Source organism: Falco peregrinus, chromosome 8, assembly GCF_023634155.1.
Source record: "Falco peregrinus isolate bFalPer1 chromosome 8, bFalPer1.pri, whole genome shotgun sequence".
NCBI classification, from domain to species: domain Eukaryota; kingdom Metazoa; phylum Chordata; class Aves; order Falconiformes; family Falconidae; genus Falco; species Falco peregrinus.
Window position 1 is genome coordinate 56,296,842 of NC_073728.1, and position 18,335 is coordinate 56,315,176.

Here is an 18,335-nt window from a genome sequence, read left to right on the forward strand (position 1 = left end):
CACTAAGATCTATGGTTTTCATCAGATTATTGACAGATTTAGTCAGCCATGTACTGTTGGCAAAATTCAGCTGCTTTCTGTTTACTTGCAGCTGCTACTGGCAGATATAAATGAGTTTACTTCTTTACAATATGTTAGGTCTACCAGAATATATGCATCTCCAGTTTGCCTGGATCCTTACTTTGAAATATGGCATTTGTCTTTGCTTTTTATTTTGTTTTAATAGAAATAACATAGGTATTTTTCATGGGAAGGAAATCTTTAGGTATCATTTCTTCTGTCTTCTGAATTTCTAGATGTCTTGTCCAGTGACACCAAACTAAAGCCTTTAGCGTGTTTCTGTAACAAAATGTTTGTAATCAGTCCTTTGAATCTCTGTCGGGTGCAATGCAGGGTCCCATGATAAAGCAGAATCCCTCAGAGAGCTTCACAAAGCAGAAGGCAGACCTGGGCAGGAAGAGGTCAGGAGGCATTGTGTCATTCAGTAACACTTAAACAGAAACTAAACTAAGAGTCAAACCCATTATGCTTCATCCAGGTTTTAATATGAACTAAAAATAAGTGAGAAAAAGATAATACTGTTTCTATCCAGTACAGTTTTGGGTTGTAGCAGATGTCAGACTAAAGTGTCCCCTTCTTGTAATTCTTTTTTCAGAAGTAGGTGTCTGACTGTACTAGCAAATGTGTGTACATTAACATACTTAATATACCCATTATTTCCCCTGTTCTTTTAAAAGCAGCTTGGAAGTGTAATTTTAATCTTGATGGCAAGCAGTCGTCTTTGGGGAAGACCTGTGACAGTAGGCTGTGAGGCTTGAGAATGTTTTGTATAAATATGAAATACTTTCTCAAATTTCTTATATACAAGGGTATTTATCCAGTGCAGTCTGCCACATCTCAGGAGTGTACTGCACTGAACTGTGTCATCTTCACAGTAAAATGAATATACAGGTGCTTAGCTCTGTATTTTCCTTACGTGTTCTGCCAGAGTGTTGTGCTGCAGCACTGTTGCCAAAGGCACTGGGGCAGGTGCACGGGAGAATAAATGGTGCTACCTGATACAGCTCCGGTTCCTAAAAGTTCGGGTCAGAGTTCAGGGGATGATGTACGGTATGTCAGCTGGTTCACAAATGTGATCTTTGTTAATGCTTTTATTCATTAGTGCTATTTGAATGGCTCTTGTGGTCATTTCTTCCCCTTCATCTAATTCAGTCTGATGACTGTTGATTAGGGTTACTAATACATTCCTAAGTGCTGGGTGGAAGAAATAAATGTCTTTGAAGACTGCCCCTTGGATGAGCGTGTCACTTTGTGAGCATGTCAGCTGTGAGTGTTACAAAGCTGCATGGGTTTGGAAGTGATGGTACCGTGAAGACTTGCTTTTTCTTAATGCACAATAATGGGATTGTATATTAACTTTCAGGTTGGTGTAGCCAGGGAATTTGTTAACATCAGCTTTTTAAAACTGGGAATGAAGTAAAGAAAGTAAAGACAGTTCCATACTTGGTGGCTTGAATGGTGGCTGTACTGCATGGGCTTTTCTTTGCACATTTTCCATTAGGTTACAAGTTGAGAGGCTTTTGGCTACCTGTCAGCAACATTTGATGTATTTGTAGAGGATTTGGGAAGGGAAAAGAATGGGCAGGGACTTAAGGCAGTAGATTTCTTCCTTATTGCCTCATCCCTTAGCAGAGGAGCCTGGTGTCCCGCAGGAGGATTCCAGCTGCCAGGTTCGTTAGCTGTTTTCAGTCCACAGCATTTAAGTTCAGAGTGCAAACATTCAGCTGGATTCGCTAGTCTTAGCAGATAGTGTTAAAATCTTTTAATGATTTGATATGAGGTACAAAATAATTTCTTCTGACTGGTCCTGCTGTGTTTTCTGTGAAGACTGATGGATAGTGTACAGCCCTGCTTGGAGATAAACTATGATTTCCTGCAGAGAGAGCTTTTTCTGTCCTGAGCTAAGGAGCTGCTACCCCAGTTTGAAATGGGAAGTACCAGTCACTAAAAGCTCCATTGGAGACATTTCCAGACCCTTCCTGAAGGAGTTGAGAATTGACAGGGTGCAGACTTCAGGAAGGAGATTGAGACCTCCAGAGAAAGTGCTCCGTGTTTTTCCTTGGGTGTACAGCTCTCCTTTCCATGACAAGTAGCCTTTGATCGGTGTTGAAATTAAAAAGGTGTGAGAGTCAGAGTTTAGCAGCATACTTGGCACATCATTGTTGGAGGAAAGCAAGTTTTGCTGTTGTGTGAGATGAGAGTTAAGTCAGAGGTCGTATTTTGTGATTGGAGAGCTCCAGAGTCATCCCAAAGAGCGCTGGATTAAGGCGATGTCGCAATATTTTATTTCAGCTGATGACACTTACTAAATCCTGAAGAACATATTGGATACTGGTATTTGTATCCCTTTTTGTGTGAAGCTGGGTTGCCTTAGTTACCATGAGTCGCAGAAATCCTCGCAAGCCGACTGTGCCAGGCTCCTGAATATTACAGCACAGCAGTGTGCTGGTGGTATCTTAAATAGGGTTGTAGCAACGTGTGTGTGGGCAGAGAACAACAAAGCAGAGGGAGAATGCTTCAGGGCTGGAGTCTGAACTTCTAAAAAGATTAGTGGAGTAACTTTCTCTGAGGCATTTAAGACCCAGTATGCTGTGATAGCGTCTTGCTATGAGAGCAAGGGTGCTTGTTCTGAAAAGACATCTGCTAATTCAAAAATATACCTAGCAACTTGACAGTAGAACTTAAACTTGAAAGAGGACAGGGTGAAGGAGGAAGAACTTTGTATGCTTAAGTAGTAGAGGTCAGAAATGGCTTTCAGCTCAGTTGCAGTTATTTTGAAAGCAAAAGTCCGTTCCTAGGTAGGGAAGCTAGGCAGAATGAAAGCAAAATCCTGGTATTGCTGTTTCTCCTCTTGCAGCTTCCTCTCCTTAGCCATCCAGGAGGGTTTACAAGATCAGTGAGCTTATGTGAACATAGGGGGTTAGTACTGACCTAGAGGTGTTACCGGCCTTGATTTTGTTAGTCTGTGTTTTGCTAAGGCCAATTCCCGGTTTTGGGAAGGTTTGTGAAGTGCAAGCATTAGTGGAGCTAGCTCCTAAACAGACCATAAGAGCTTGGGTTTAGTACCAAGTATTGTGGCTTTCAGATGTAAGCTAATATAGATGGTGAACAAGGTTCTGCTTTTAAATAATACGCAATAAACTTTTTCCTTGCTGCAAAATGGTGAGTGAGAATTGTTCTTATCCAGGTAATGTGCATTTTGCCCCATTCCATTTCCTCTGAGATAAAGGGTACAACTTCCAGTGATTCTAATGGGAGCAGTTGTACTGGAGTGGTCTCCTCTAGAAATACCACCCTCCAGATCTCTGGGTCCATGGGAGAGATGTGCTTGTGTCCCTGCCAACTGTTAAAGAGAATTTAGTTGTTAATTAACTGTCACTTGCAAGCTTCAGTGATAATTTTGAGCAGCTGCCTCAGGGCATTATGAAATTATTGAACTCTCAGCTTCTGACCTGGCTGTTCTCCTGTTGCTGTTCTTGGCCAGTAATTCCTCCTGACAGTGTAAATATTGTTGCTTTAAAAGCGATCTGGGACCTCTGATTACTTTTTTTGCATAGATGGGGATGAAGTAGCAGCATAGCTGGGCTTCAGAAAGGCTGCTGCTGTGTGTACAAATACTGATGGGATTTAAGTTGAGCTGGGGGCGCCAAGGAAAAGCGAGATGACTTGTTGGGTTAACCTCTACATGATTTATTCCTGGGATTTCATATTAATCTGAGTATGATTCTGCATGTGTTTGGGTTTACATCTCGCTAATCTCTAAAGTGAAAGCATGCACTTTGCGTAGTTTGAAAATGGGAACTTTTGTGACCCAGCAAAAGACATGGAGGAGCCTGGTTTCATAACAGATATGTCCTAGTTAGAACTGTCATAATATGCTGGATTGATAACTGTGTTGTGGAAAGATAAAGTTTTAAAATACATATTTTTTTTTTCCTGAAGGGGAGAATCAGCTTGATTATAAAATCCTGTGTCGCGTTTTCAGGTCAGCTGGTGGTATGTACGATCTGCTCCTGCGTCATGAAAACCAAACAGATCTGGCTGTTCTCTGCTCACATGCTCCCTCTGCTGGCGCGGCTTTGCCTGGTCCCTCTGGAAACGATTGTCGTCATCAACAAATTTGCCATGATATTCACTGGTTTGGAAGTTCTCTACTTTCTGGCATCGAATCTTCTGGTGCCCTATAACTTGGCAAAATCTGCATACAGAGAGCTTGTCCAGGTAAGATAGCAAACGTAAAAATTTTATTTTCCTTGGCCTGAGCCTTTTTTGCAGGAAAGAAATAAGAAAATACTTTGGTGGTAGTCTGTGCAGCTCTGTGTGTGTGTGTTCACTCGTGCTTTCTTAGCAAACTAAATTTATTTCTGTGTATAGCTTCTTCTTTCTTCAGTTTATGGTAGCTTACAATTTGTATGGGTGAGCAGTTAAGACATTAGCCTGAATTATGCTGCTGGCCAGCTGTGCATGTCCACTTAGCTTAGTCCTTCCCAAGTCCAGGGTAAAAGACAAAACTGTGGCAGAATGGAATGTATTTGCAGCCTCATTAACTGAGCAAGGTAATCCCCATGCATTAATTGTAGTTGCTGTTAATTTCAAGAAAAGCGTTTGGTATGAAGAGCATTTGTAATTATGGTAGTGTTAAATCGGGAGTAACACTAAAGGTGATTTTGATTGTTACTTGCAGACAGTGATTTGAAAGGTCTGTATTGTTTTTTTAGAACAGCAGCATTGCTGAGACCTCTAACAAGAGTTAGCAGAAGCAGAGAAGAGTGATCTAACATGTATCCATTTTGTTAATGCTTTGACATCTGATACTTGGTTGAAAAGACACTTTGTCAGTGGTACAGAAACATCACCTCATGTTTTTTGTATAAAAATAAATGTATGTGTGTATGCATCTTTCTGTATATTTCAGTGTAAAAAGATGGATGCTTGCTTGACTTCTGACTGACCCGCAGTTTCAGCTCACCACTTGCTGGACTTGGTTTTTTTTTTCAAATCAAGCCATTGGTTTTCTGCCTTCTGCTCTTCAGTCCAGTAGCAGTCTGAAAACTTGTTAAGCTCTTTCAAAGCAGTCTTCAAATCGTCTTTGCTGTCATATCTGTAATACGCAAACAAAAACTTGGCAGCAGTAGGTGTCTGGTGTGCCAAGGTCTCAGCTTGTCATGCTGATCATTACTGTCTGGTTATTTATTTTGTATGTAATTGGTCTGTGGAGCAGGATTATCCTTCTGTGTTTGTACAGCACCTAGCATGGTCTGATCTCATCTGTAACTAGCTTGTAAATTTGCTGGTTAAAAACTTATTCATGACCTAATGGGCAAAGCTTCAATATCCTTGTTTTCCAGTGACAATAGGAAAATTATACTTACAGTTTACTTGGAGTGGTAACATTTGGGGTAAAACAGTTACACATCTTTGCAGCTCGAAGACTTGCGACAGATTTGAACTAGCACTTCCATTTTCCTCGTGCGTAAATGGATGCAGAGTTTAGCTTCCTAAAGTCAGATTCAGATTGGATGTGGATTTAGTCATGTATCTATCTATAATTAGGCACTTATGTTTAAAACACTTCAGCATCTTATGGAAGTTTTAATTTGAAAATACATTCTGGGGTGAGGTGGTAAGTAGTGGTTTCTTGCTGGTTGTTGTTGCGGGGGTTGGTGTTTGTTTGTGAGAACTGTATTCTAAATATAGCTGTTACACAAGTTTCCTCATCTCTAGGATTGCTTGTCTCCCCTATCGTGGCCCCCCCCCCCCCCCCCCCCCAAGTATTTCAAATCTTTGTATGCCAGGCTGTATTACAGTGTTATGAGGAAGAAGTATTCCCTGTACGTGGCCTTTGGGCACTGATCATACTCTTTCTCCTGACTTTCTATGTGGAGGGCATAAAGTTTTTTTTCTTGGAAATACAGAGAAAATAGCAGAAACTTTATAATGGAGCACTGGGTTTGTAATAGAGCATTGTATGCTGCTTTTCTAAATGCATGTAATAGAGAGTGGGTTGAAATTGAAAGTTGTGTGAGAGTGGTTTTTGTATTGTACTGACACATGGGGAAACAGGATTTTTGTTTCTAAAGAGCTTGCTGCTCTTTACCTATGTTCCTGAAACAACAGGAAAAAAAAAAAGTCTCATAATGTATTCATATATTTGCTTGCAACTCTACTACAAATCAAGCTTAGTATGCTTATTCCAGAGGAGGATATTGCTATTTTGTCTTGAGTATTTTCCTACTTATATTTCCGTCGCTATAACTTTGTGCAGTTGTTAGTTTTGAATGATGCCTTCATCCTGGTGTTTGTGAGTTTATTACTATTTTAGGCTGGATTTGATTGCTGGTTTGGTTATCGGTGGCAAAAATTTTGTGAATATTAGGATATTAAACACCAGAGTGTTTCCTGAGACAGCCCTAACAGGTGGGCCGAGGCAGCTTTGTGTATAATGGTATAATTTAAAAGCAGGTCCAGAACCGTGGCTGCCTACTTGGAGCCAGAAATACCTCATGGTTATGAAATACCTCATGGTTATGAATCTACATGATCAGAATAGCGTGACCCTTTTCCGATGTGGTGGAGCACTCTGCCAGGAGCTAGCTGCATGGGATTGCTTGTGTTGGTCCCAGGCCAAGGGTAAGGCCAAGGGAGCGTCCTGAGGGCAGGTGCACTTCCTTCACAAGTCTGTGTGCAAAGCTGAAAGCAGGAGCTTGGCACTGTATCCCTGCCAGCAGCGTGTTGCTTGTCCATCAGCCACAGAGCATCCTGCAGTGGGTCCCATGAATGTAATATCTCTCATGCTTGTCATGGAGCCCTAAGTAGGCAGCTTTTTTAGCGTTCGCTAAAATTTGCTAGCCATTAGGGGTTGTATGTCGTGGGAAGCAGGTGATGAGGAAATAGTAGCTAAGAGTGATTTCCTTTTGACCTTTTGTATTAAGTCCAGCTACTTGAAGTTCCAGCTTCTTGGCAACCACTGCATTGTAACTTAGTCTCTGCAATACAAAAGAAGTAATTTGAGCTTCAGTCTCTTCTGAAATAATTTGAGGATTAATTTCAAAACACTTTGTGGATTAGGAGCAGTTAGGAGTCTGGTACATGATTTTGAGGTATTTAAACATAAAATGTCTGAGATATTAAGTTTTTCCTTAAAAACAGGTCATCAAAGCAGATGTACGGTGCTGAAGTGATGTGGCTTACATTTCAGTATCCAGTGTGTGCAGTGACTTGGCAGTAGCTACAGAGAAAGCAATGTTGCTGTGACTTAAGCTGAGCAAAAAGGTCTGATAGGGTTGTACATGAGCTGGAGATGTGTCGTCGCCCCTCTGGCTGTGAGTGGGCTGCAGTCAGCAGCTCCGAGCCACTTACTCACAGGAAAGGGCTGGTCTGATAGTTTGCTGCGCAGAACAAGTACTTCTCTCTGCTTCAAGACGGACAATGGTAACACACCACTGCTGAACCTGGGCCCTCCTTTTGTCAAACTGCAGTTTGATGTGCATCCTCTTTTTCCTTTGGGATGACCGATGCCATGTGAATTATCCTTAGCTTCCTTGTAGTTACATTGTTGACTGTCCTTTTGTTATCAAATCATAGGTGCTGTGAACCAGTAACAAACTGCATTTTTCTGTCTTGCCCAGGTGGTGGAGGTGTATGGTCTCCTGGCTTTGGGGATGTCTCTGTGGAACCAGCTGGTCGTCCCAGTTCTTTTCATGGTGTTTTGGCTTGTCTTATTTGCTCTTCAGATCTATTCCTATTTCAGTACACGGGACCAGCCTGCCTCAAGAGAGAGGCTCCTCTTCCTCTTCTTGACAAGGTAATTAACTAGTCTGCAAATAGTTGGGTTTTCTGTTTTGACTATCTTCTGAAATGAATGTTTGTATTCTTTTAGAGACTAGATATGTAGATTGGCTTTATTGCATTTGGATACGCAACAAATATTTGTTCTTATCATAGTGACCGTGTATGCAAACCCTGTTAAGCTTGCCTTTCACAGGCATGTATCCCGTTCAGAACAGACAGCATTAGTAGAACTGTGGGAGAGTTCCCAAAGAAAGCAAAATACTCCTTTGATGAGGGAATAGCTATAATTAGCACTTTGGTCTAGAAGTTGTTTTCAGTATACAAGTTGCTTTTAAGTCTGAGATGTTTCAGCTGAAGTTCAGTCCAGCTGGTATCTTATTCATGATCATGTCTCTTTCTGAGCCTTCCATGCCTTGTTTCATCATTGTGGTGTGAGACACCTCCTTGTCACCCAAGCAGCCAAAGTACCCAACTCCCAAAGTAACTTTTGAGCCCAGAGGTTAATTTGGCAGAGGTGTAAAGATCTTAAAGGTTATCAGATTCCTAAAAGCTTTGTTAAAACTGATTGTAAAATAGAGAGGCCTGTGTTAGTGCTGTTATTGAGAGAAAGGCAGCATTTGAGGGATGCTTCTGGCTGGAATCTATCTGCCTTTGGCTGTTGTTTAACTAGAAACAGCGTAGAAAAGGGAGCAGGAGTGTAGGGCAGAGAGGAACTGGGTGTGTTGCAGGAGGTAGGACAGACAAATTAGATAGTGTAATACTGGGATGGGGAGAAAAGAGGCAAAAGTTGTCTAAACACACAGATAACACAGGAAATATTCTTTAGAGGCCATACATTGTTAGCTCTGCTGTTTGGGTGGCAATTTCTTTGAGTAACTTGATCATCACTACAGTTTCCAATCAGACTTTACAATTGCTTGGCTTTTTCTTGCCTCTGTGTGTGTGTATGTCTTGTCTATGGTGTGATAGTGTAAGCTGTCAAAATTAATTATCATTAAGGAGAAATGCCAGAGATTTTATTGCATGTAGTATTAAATTGCTTACAGCATCACTGCATTATATAAAAGCACTATGTTACCTGTTTAACTAAATCATTGGTGGTGTCTGAAGTTTTTCCTCCTGTTCCCCTCTGCTGCAATTTTAGTTTTGTTGCAATAGAGTGCTGCATTTAGCAGATAGCAGAGGTGGGGGAAGTGATTCTTTTCCTTGCAGATCAGTTGAGTTTATTTCTGCACCAAATAATTAGATTTCTGTTTGTGGCAGAACAGGGAACTTGCTTTGCAGACTTGCAGTTGGCTTGATCTGTGAGTGAATGAATATCAGTTGATCTCTGAAGTTCTCCCTGAAATTGGAAAAATAGATAAAAGCTATGTAAGTGTTCTCAATGTTCTCAGCTCTGTCACAGTAGAAAAATTCTAAATGGTTCTGCATCTTAAAAACACGAACTCAGGTAATACCACTAACAGCCTCTTACCCCTTCAGAGGGAGCTGAAGTACCTTGTCAGGTCAGTTAATAATGTGGTGCTGCTGGCTGTTTAACAAAATGGAAGAAAAGGTGTGCTCTTCCATGAAAGTGAGTGAATTCTGCATCTGTACCCTTTAAGTGTAATGAGTGCTTAAAACAGTGTAGCTGGAGTTCAGGTGAGAGCAGCTGGGGGGGGTGCAGAACAGCTGTCTGATTTTCATAAGGTCAGAGTGGCTGTACTAGGTCAGACCAAATACTGACCTAGCCTAGGGGCCAGTTTCCAGCAGTGGCTGTAAATTACCTTGGATGGTGCATGTCGGGTTTTCTGGAGGTGTCATCTGTGGCTGACAGCCAGTTCTTTACCCTAGCGTTGGGGCACGTGGTGGGTGCGCTGCACTGCACTCCCCTTACTCTGGTGGTGGCATGTTTCAGAAGCCAGAGTACTCTCTGAGGCTTAGGCTGCTCCAAACATTGCAGTGCCGGGATCAGCTGAAGAGCAGCCCCAAGGTGAGGGAGATGTGCTCTCAGCACTGTTAAATGAATGCTGGGGTCTCGGTCTTTGAGACTTCACTGCTGTAGCAAAAGAGAGGAAGAAGCCTGCTGAGGGTGAATATTCTTCGCTGTGTTACTTTGCTGCTTCTGGCTCAACACTTTGAAAGACAGATGTTGCCTACCTGAATCGGACGTGAACTAAAGGCTACCAAAAAGCCCCCAGTCTCCCAGTAGTGTTTTATCAGTTGGGTGTTTGTTTGCACTGTTGTGTATCTGAGTGTCAAGGGCCTGAAAGAGTCCATCCGCTTTAACCCTGTGTTTCTGGTAGCTGGCTGAAATTTCAGCAAGCCGCCTGGATGCGTTGTGGCTGACAAATTGCCTTTTGGTTGTGAAAACCCTACGGCAGCAGGACAGTGCCACCGTGTGACAGCGCTGGAGAGGGACGGCAGAAACACCGTAGCACAGCAGCGTTAGCTGGGGTGAACTTGTGTCTTGGAAAGAAGGAACAGAATAAGGCTCACCTTTCTCTCTTTATAGGAGGGTTTCATGGCAGTGTAGAGCTTTTCATGTTTTCATTAAGCCAATCCAATTTTGCTTTAAAACCAGCTTGCACAGTTAACAGAACAAAGGGAGAGCTCATCACATGGATTTTAATTAACAGACCTTTTCTTTTTGTTTTTTTTCCCCTCTCTCCTCCCAGCATTGCCGAATGCTGTAGCACGCCGTACTCGCTGCTGGGCTTGGTCTTTACAGTCTCTTTTGTTGCTTTGGGAGTTCTGACTCTCTGCAAGTTTTACTTGCAGGGTTACCGAGCATTCATGAACGATCCTGCTATGAACAGGTAAGTACCTTGTTGTGCCTAGGTCTAAAAAGAAGCAGACAAAAAGGGATATATGTAGAAATATATGGGTTGCATTGTAGTGTTTTAACTTATGAACTCCTGGGTATCCTTGACAGGCTTTTTGTAGGCCAGTCTGTGTGTGTTAGAAGCACTTGAGGTGAAAATGGACTTTTTGTGAGATGGTTCACTTCTGTTAACAAATTCAGGGCTATTAGTTGGGGTTTATGATTGCACAGTTTGATCATCTTAGCGCTTTCATTTTCATGAGTCACTGGAAAATTTTCACATGCTTGGATAATATGCTTCATACTTCTGTTTCCTCATTCACCCTGTAGTCATGTGTGAAACGTTACTAATCTATGAGGCTTAAAACACAGCTTTGTATGGATTGCCTGTAAATTACTATGGGAAATAGCCAAAATGTAGAAACTGCTTTTTCTTAATGCTTGTCCCAGCTTGTCTAATATGAAATTGGGATCCTAGGTATGACACTACCTTTCTCCATTATTCCATTAACTCTATCGAATAAAGTTCAGACTGTATGCAAATGAGGATTTCAAGATGTGGAAGCAAAAATGGTATAATTTGGGGTTGCCCAGGAGCAGTCTACATAAAAGCATCTTTTGGGGAAGCATGCATTTCTGGGCGATCTGCACTTGAACTGCATCAACTACTGGTGCTGAATTGTGGTCCTTGGAGGTACTAAATTCAGGCAGAGGTTCCAAGCAAAAAAAGAAGCGGACAGCTGTATAAAATAAACTGAAAATGGCTAAACTGCTGATTTGCCTAAACTGAGCACCGGCTGGGGTGTTGAGTCAAGGCTGTTTCCCCAGGGCCAAAGGACAGGCAAGAGGGTGGTAATGGGGAAATATAACAGGTGGAGAGGATCTTCATGGTGATCTAGGAGCAAGCCTGACTGGTGCCCAGGTGTAGACGTAGCAGGGCTGCTTTGGGCTTGTGTAGGCAACACTGAGACTGGTGGGTTCCTCATCTTAAGACACAGCTTGGGTCCTTAAAGTGCTTTGTGCCAGGGGGACTCTCTCGCTGGGTGGTGCCTGCTGGGCTGGTTGTAGGCCACTCGCTGCTAGTCAGGAGCAGGGTTCTGAAATCTGCTAGTTCCTGAACCCCAAGGCTTCAGCATTTCTGGAAAAGATTCCTCTCTGGATAAAGCCCTAGCAGGGACATCAGTAAAAGCTACATCCAGTGGCATTAGAAGGGTTATGGCAGAAACAGTTTATTTCCTGGTGTTTCTAGATGTATTTTTGAACTAGCTTTGACACACAAAGATGTGATTGATTGTTCTTTTGACTGTGTTCATCTGCAGGGGAATGACTGAAGGAGTCACACTCCTGATCCTGGCTGTGCAGACAGGTTTGATTGAGCTCCAAGTTGTGCATCGGGCGTTCCTGCTCAGTATTATTCTTTTCATTGTGGTGGCATCCATACTTCAGTCCATGCTGGAAATTGCTGATCCCATTGTCTTGGCATTGGGGGCCTCAAGGGACAAGTAAGAGACTGGTTTCCTAAACTGAAAGTTACTCAATGCTGTTTTAGGAGGTGATAAACTGGGGATTGATGGCCAGATTTGGGTTTTTAGTAGCTTGTAAAGTTACCCTGCCTTTTCTGTATGCAGATTTCTTTTCTAGTCTAAATTCTTTAGCTTTTCCCTCTCTTCCCTACTCCCTCAAGGGCACATAGGAACACTTTTTACCCTGCTGTATGCTGGCAAACTGGGGTGACTTTGGTCACCTCCTCTTGCTCAGGACTGCGTCCATCCTGCCTGTGCAATGCTGTGCTGTTCTGCAGTTGCTGGCTGCCCACTCCAAGTGTTACGCTGCTCAGTGGTTATTCTTCCTAGGAAGAGCGTCAGTGCACTGTGCTTTCAGTTAAGCAAATCCAGGACTCCAGTGCCTGTGCTGTCCCCACCCACGTTCGATTGTGGGGATTTGCAGAATGGTTTTCATTAACCTCCTCTGCAGTTGGGTAGGTTTTCCTCTAATGCAGCGGTCTCTGGCAGCTATTGAGGATGCAAAGTTTCTAGAAATTACCTTGTGTTAGATATTGTCAAACCTCTTTTTTTTTTTTTTTTGTGAGGCTGTGATCACAAAATGATAGGGTTTACTGGCAGAAAATGAGAGGTGGAAGGCTTGCATTAGTGTTCTGATGCATGTGAGATTAATTTGAAGCGCTGTATTGGTATCTGGTGTTCTTGTATTAAGCTGTTTGTATCTTTAATTGCTTATGACTTTTCCCTTTCTGTAACCTGTAAGTGAAGAAATAAAAGAGGTTTATTTATGTGTAGAGATTTTGTTTAGCTTAGAGGCTACTTGTAACTGGCGTATTCTGCCTGCAGCACGTTAAATTCAAATATAGTAACAGAGGGAAAGGGAGTAGGGCCAGGATAGGAGCCTCTGCCCAGCTTAAACAAGCAGCCTGTGATGATAGGGAGTCTTAACTCTCTTCTGCCAGATCTCACAGGCAGTTCTAAATCAACTAGGATCAGGATAAATTCCACTTCAGTGCTCCCTTTCTCCCTCGCACACAGACACAGAATTGCAGACCTCGTAGTAGCATTCTGATGTTTCTTCAGACTGTGTTAAACAAGCCGGTTTCTGCTGTTGTCCTGTCCCTCCAATACTTTCACTTTTTCCATACTTCACTTCCAGTGCTAAATGAGGTTAAAATACAATCTGAAGAACATGTAGAGGTAGTATAGTAAATTACCAGAGATATTCTGAAAGCCTTCACGAATGGATGCTTGTAAAAAGATTGATAGTGTTTTTAGGCTGAGGAGGAGATTAGGAAGAAGTGAATGATAGGAGCAGAGTCAGGACTGGCAGAGATGAATGTTCCAGTCCTGCTACATTTCTTCTTTTGTGATCCCTGAATTGGGGAATATACTGCTAAAAGCAGCAGGGTTAAGTCTGCTGATGAAAGGAAATACCTTTGCCCCATGCATATTAGCAAAAAGATGTAGAAGAGTTGTAATAAGTATATAATCTGGGAGAACTCTGTTTATATAGAAGAGTGTATGAACAGTTACATGTATATTTAATATTTTTATTTTAATGTCTTTCCTCTGAAATGTTCAGTATCTCGGGTACTTCCACTGACTTGACCCATTACGACAATTACTGTATGTGAATTTTTGCCCATAATCTTTGTGCTGAAAACAGCAAAGGTCAGATCAGAGGGAACTTTTCATACTGTAGGTGTTGTAAGTATGCATGCTGGAAATGAGACTGTGCCCAAGTAAAATAGAAACTCCTTTCAACAAGTTAAAGCTTTCCACAAACACCTAACATAGCTACATCCAGCAGTCAGGCTGTTCTTATTCTGACACTCAAATGTAACTTAAAAAATAAAAACCTGTTGTGTTGTTTGCAGGAGTCTGTGGAAGCACTTCCGAGCAGTCAGCCTCTGTTTGTTCTTACTCGTGTTCCCTGCGTACATGGCCTACATGATTTGTCAGTTTTTCCATATGGATTTCTGGCTGTTGATCATTATCTCCAGCAGTATTCTAACCTCTCTTCAGGTAGGAAGGTTAGCCCTGTACCAGCCATGAAGCCCTGCATTAACTGTGATCCTGTTACTCTGGGAGAGGGCAGAAATACGTGATAAAAGAATGTGGATGATGGAAGGGCAGAAGTACAAGATAGGATATAAAAATCTCTTTCTTTATCCTGTATCTGAGGCTAAAGAGCTCTTGGGGTGGGCAGAGAACATAGGTGAATGGAGATCTATTTCAAATTGTAAAGTCAAAAGGCTTTTGAGGGCATAACTATCATAGTGACAAGCGTTGTGGTTTCCCCACACACTCCCTCCTTCCCCGAGTACTTATTTATGTACTGTTGCATGGCTCTTTTGAAAGTAATCTGATGTTCAAACACAGTAGTGTAAATACAGGCAATGTTTTGTGCTATGAGTATTTGTTATAACTTGGGGTTTTTTAATTATTGAATTTATAAAATCACTCCTCGTGATGCAAAGCACTTTTTTTTTAGTCAACTCAGCTGTGTTCTGGACTCAGGAAAGTACAGAAGGGGGAGTACTTGGGAACAAGCTTAAATGCTTTGCAAGAAAGAGTGACTTTTATTTGTCTTGAAGTTCAGCAACAATTTTACTCCTCTGAGGCTTGCCTGCCCTGCCCTCTGTCTGATTTGGGAGCTTGTGGGTACAGAGCAAGGTGGACAGTGCGGAAGGACATAAGCTCCAGTTCAGAACTGAATGCTGAACTCATGGTCTTGCAACTGTGTTACAGGTGCTTGGGACGCTCTTCATTTATGTTTTGTTTATGGTGGAGGAGTTCAGAAAAGAACCCGTAGAAAATATGGATGATGTGATTTATTATGTAAATGGCACGTACCGGCTGCTGGAGTTCCTCGTCGCTCTCTGTGTGGTGGCGTACGGTGTCTCAGAAACGATCTTTGGTGAATGGACTGTGATGGGTTCTGTGATCATCTTCATTCACTCCTATTACAACGTGTGGTTGCGGGCCCAACTGGGATGGAAGAGTTTCCTTCTTCGCAGAGATGCTGTGAATAAGATAAAATCACTGCCAGTTGCCACAAAAGAGCAGTTAGAGCAACACAATGATATCTGTGCCATCTGCTACCAGGTATGAATGGAAGTGTGAAAAGATTGACTTGAATTGAAATACGTCTAGACTGTCAAGTTCAGACCACAACTAGTAAAACAAGTTCCTTACGTTTAATGAGTGAGAATGTTGTGCTCAAAAAGTTACGTGAATTACCCAGTCTTCTGCTTTGTGTAAATGGATTTGGAGTACAGTTGCTGGGATAGTTTTTATGAATAAAGAGATAGTTTGGATATGTTTAAACTTTCATTCATTTTTCTCCAGTTACACAACAAACCGTGTCCTTGAGCTTCTTTGAAACTTCTGGTATTTGGGTTGAGCTGGTCTCAACAGTAACGGCAAATGTGCCCTTTCTTCATTAGTGGAAGATTATTTTTTTTTTTTTTATGGTGACAGACAATGTGTATTCAGTAGCTGATTTGTTATTATTCCGTAGAAGCAGCTCTGTCTCTACAGACATTGTTACTTTCACTTTATGTGCAATGTCAGCTTTATAACAGAAACCTAATTATCAAAAGGTTAAGGGTCTTTCTAATGTAAGCCAGCAGATATGAGTACCTTAGAAATTAATGCTGAAAGTAATATCTTTATCGCACCTCTAACTCCAAAGTCTCTCTTTCTCTTGGATAGAAAATGTAGCTATGTATGACAGTGAAAGAACCATCCTAAGATTAGTAGTGTGGAATTGGAGTGACTCCAAACTTGATACAAATTCTTTGAAGAGTAAAACTACTGGTACCAGATTGAATGATGGTGTTTGAAGCACCGGACTAAGTAATATGTGGGTCTCGGCTGCCGTAATTGGGGTGTTAACTTCATTTCTGATTTGCTGCTGTTACATGTTGTATCTGTAAGTGCGGTGTTTTAACTGGCACAGTTGTTTCTTAAGCCAACTAATCCTGTGATTCTCATTCTAGAAAAACTCTTTTTATAATAAGACTTTATAAACAAAGCTTTTTGCCTAATTTCTAAACACTGTAATAACAAGCAGCCAGACTTGGCCTGTGTTTGAATTGTGTGTGTACTTGAATGTGTGGAGACTTGCTGGTATGAAGGAAGGAACGTTCTCTTGCCTGTGGACTGTGGCTAGTGGACCCATTAGGTGTATGAGGTGAGGGGAGAGGAACGGGATTACAAATAATATGGTCTTTCTTTTTTTTTTTTTATGCCTTTCAGGATATGAAAACTGCTGTAATCACACCATGTAGCCATTTTTTTCATGCGGGTTGTCTTAAGAAATGGCTGTATGTGCAAGAAACCTGCCCTCTGTGCCACTGCCAACTTAAGAGCCCTTCACAGCTACCGGGACTGGGACCAGAGCCAGTTCAACAGCCAAATCCTAGTGCAGAGCAAAATCCCAGCCCTGGAGATGCAGCTGAGCCTCCTGGTATTGAACATGACAACGGGCCAAATGTGAAAGACAGCTCTAGCGAGAGCAATGGACAGGTCACAGGTGGACAGGACGGCCCGGAGGCCTCTGCTGAGATGGAAGGGTCTCAAAGCATGGACGGTGACACGAGCCGGTGCGAGGCCAGCCAGGGAGCAGCTTGTGCTGCAGAACTCACTGCAGTCCCGGACAGATGCCCCGCTCAAGATCCGAGGGTTTGTGTCCAGCTCTAAGGTGACAAAGGATGACGTGGGAACAAACACATTTCAGAGATCCAAGTCTGACTCAGAAGAAAACCTATCCTTCCACAGCTGTGAAAGAAGCGTAGCTATTAATGCTGGTCAAAATGTAATCTCCCATGCTGATTTTTATGGGCTGCTTGGTAGTGGTAACTCCAGTGAGACATAGTAGAAATGACTCCAGAAGCTCTCTGAACTGTGGGCATAGGAAGGATGTCTGGAAATAAATTGCAGTGAGTGTTTTCAAGATGTAGGTGAGGAACAAGAGGTCTGTGAGAGGTTGTAGACAGACTGACAGAATGCTAGCTTTTGTTTTGGGCAGGAAGAGGGTGTCGCATCGAGCCACGTCCCAGGGTACCTGAGCGGCGTTAAGTGCAGTGAGTTGCCAGTCTCTGGCTGAGGTGCAGCTTTGGTTGCTGACAAAATCTTTTCTGGATCGTGAGCAAAAATCAAAGATACAACATCAGTGATTGTACTAGAAGATGGAAGCACACTTAATACGTCATGTGTATGCTTTGGGTGTTCTTGGTGGGGCAGTTGCATTTGAATTCATGTAATCTATAGTGACTCTTGACTTTTATGACGGAGTCTTCAATATTTCGATGTATATGAAACTTTTGCTAATAATGGGCACAGTCTGGGCTGCATGAAGTGAACTAAAGCTCTAATGAACACTTTGGCCTCCGCTGCCGTGTGCGGGAGGAAAGTGGGATAAGTTTTAGGGCACAGATAGAGGCCTTGCAGTACTGTGCTGTGTAATGTTTAATTCTTGCAGCTGAATTAAAACAGTATTAAACTCTGGCGATATTTGCACTTTGGGAATGAGTACATTATTGTGTATGATCAGACTCCGCAAATGCCACTTTTAAAGCTGTTAATAGGTTTGCACCTTTTTTCTTTGACAAGGACATGTCCATACTTAAATTTTTACATTCATCATGGCTTCAAGTAGAACTAGGGACTGGGGTGGGGGAATAGGTGGGAGTAGGGGGCAGGCAATTTTTTTATGTGAATTTTGATATGAAGAGAAAATTAGTCACTTATTTATACGATAGGCTTGACTCAAGTGTTTTTCAAAGTCGGTATTCCTAATGTGAAATGTGATACTATTTTATTTTTAGTAGTAAATTTGGATGTAGACTGACAGACATAGCTGAATGTCTTAATAAATTACATTTGAAGATTTTTACACCTGGTTATGTGATTCTTGTACTAAAATCCTGTGAATTAAGTGTATGTTTAGAGGCTCTTCTGCAGTAGTAGCTCTCCCCCTTGGAGATCAGTCGAAGTTCTGATGCTCCTGTTCTCCTGCATTTCTTTTTCAATGTTGTGTGTCTTAGTGATACCTCCTGGCCTCCCCTGGTCCTTGCCACCAGATCATGGCCAGTGCAGAGCAACAGAAGAACACTAAGGCATGTTTGCTCCTGGAGGCCATGAGTGCTGCTACTGAGCCCCAAGTAAAA

General features: G+C 42.2%; 1 protein-coding gene across 3 annotated transcripts in view; it reads left to right on the top strand.

Moving 5' to 3' along the window:
* Window positions 1-18,061, top strand: part of RNF145 (ring finger protein 145) — a 52,438-nt gene extending 34,377 nt beyond the window's left edge. For all 3 annotated transcript variants that reach the window (XM_055812619.1, XM_055812618.1, XM_055812617.1), the window contains 7 exons: window positions 4,046-4,281; window positions 7,689-7,864; window positions 10,509-10,649; window positions 11,974-12,156; window positions 14,037-14,184; window positions 14,911-15,267; window positions 16,423-18,061. In XM_055812619.1, coding sequence (XP_055668594.1) covers window positions 4,046-4,281; window positions 7,689-7,864; window positions 10,509-10,649; window positions 11,974-12,156; window positions 14,037-14,184; window positions 14,911-15,267; window positions 16,423-16,866 — 1,685 coding nt within the window. In that variant the 3' untranslated portion in view covers window positions 16,867-18,061. The remainder of the gene's footprint in view (window positions 1-4,045; window positions 4,282-7,688; window positions 7,865-10,508; window positions 10,650-11,973; window positions 12,157-14,036; window positions 14,185-14,910; window positions 15,268-16,422) is intronic.
* The last annotated feature ends 274 nt before the right edge of the window (window positions 18,062-18,335 follow it).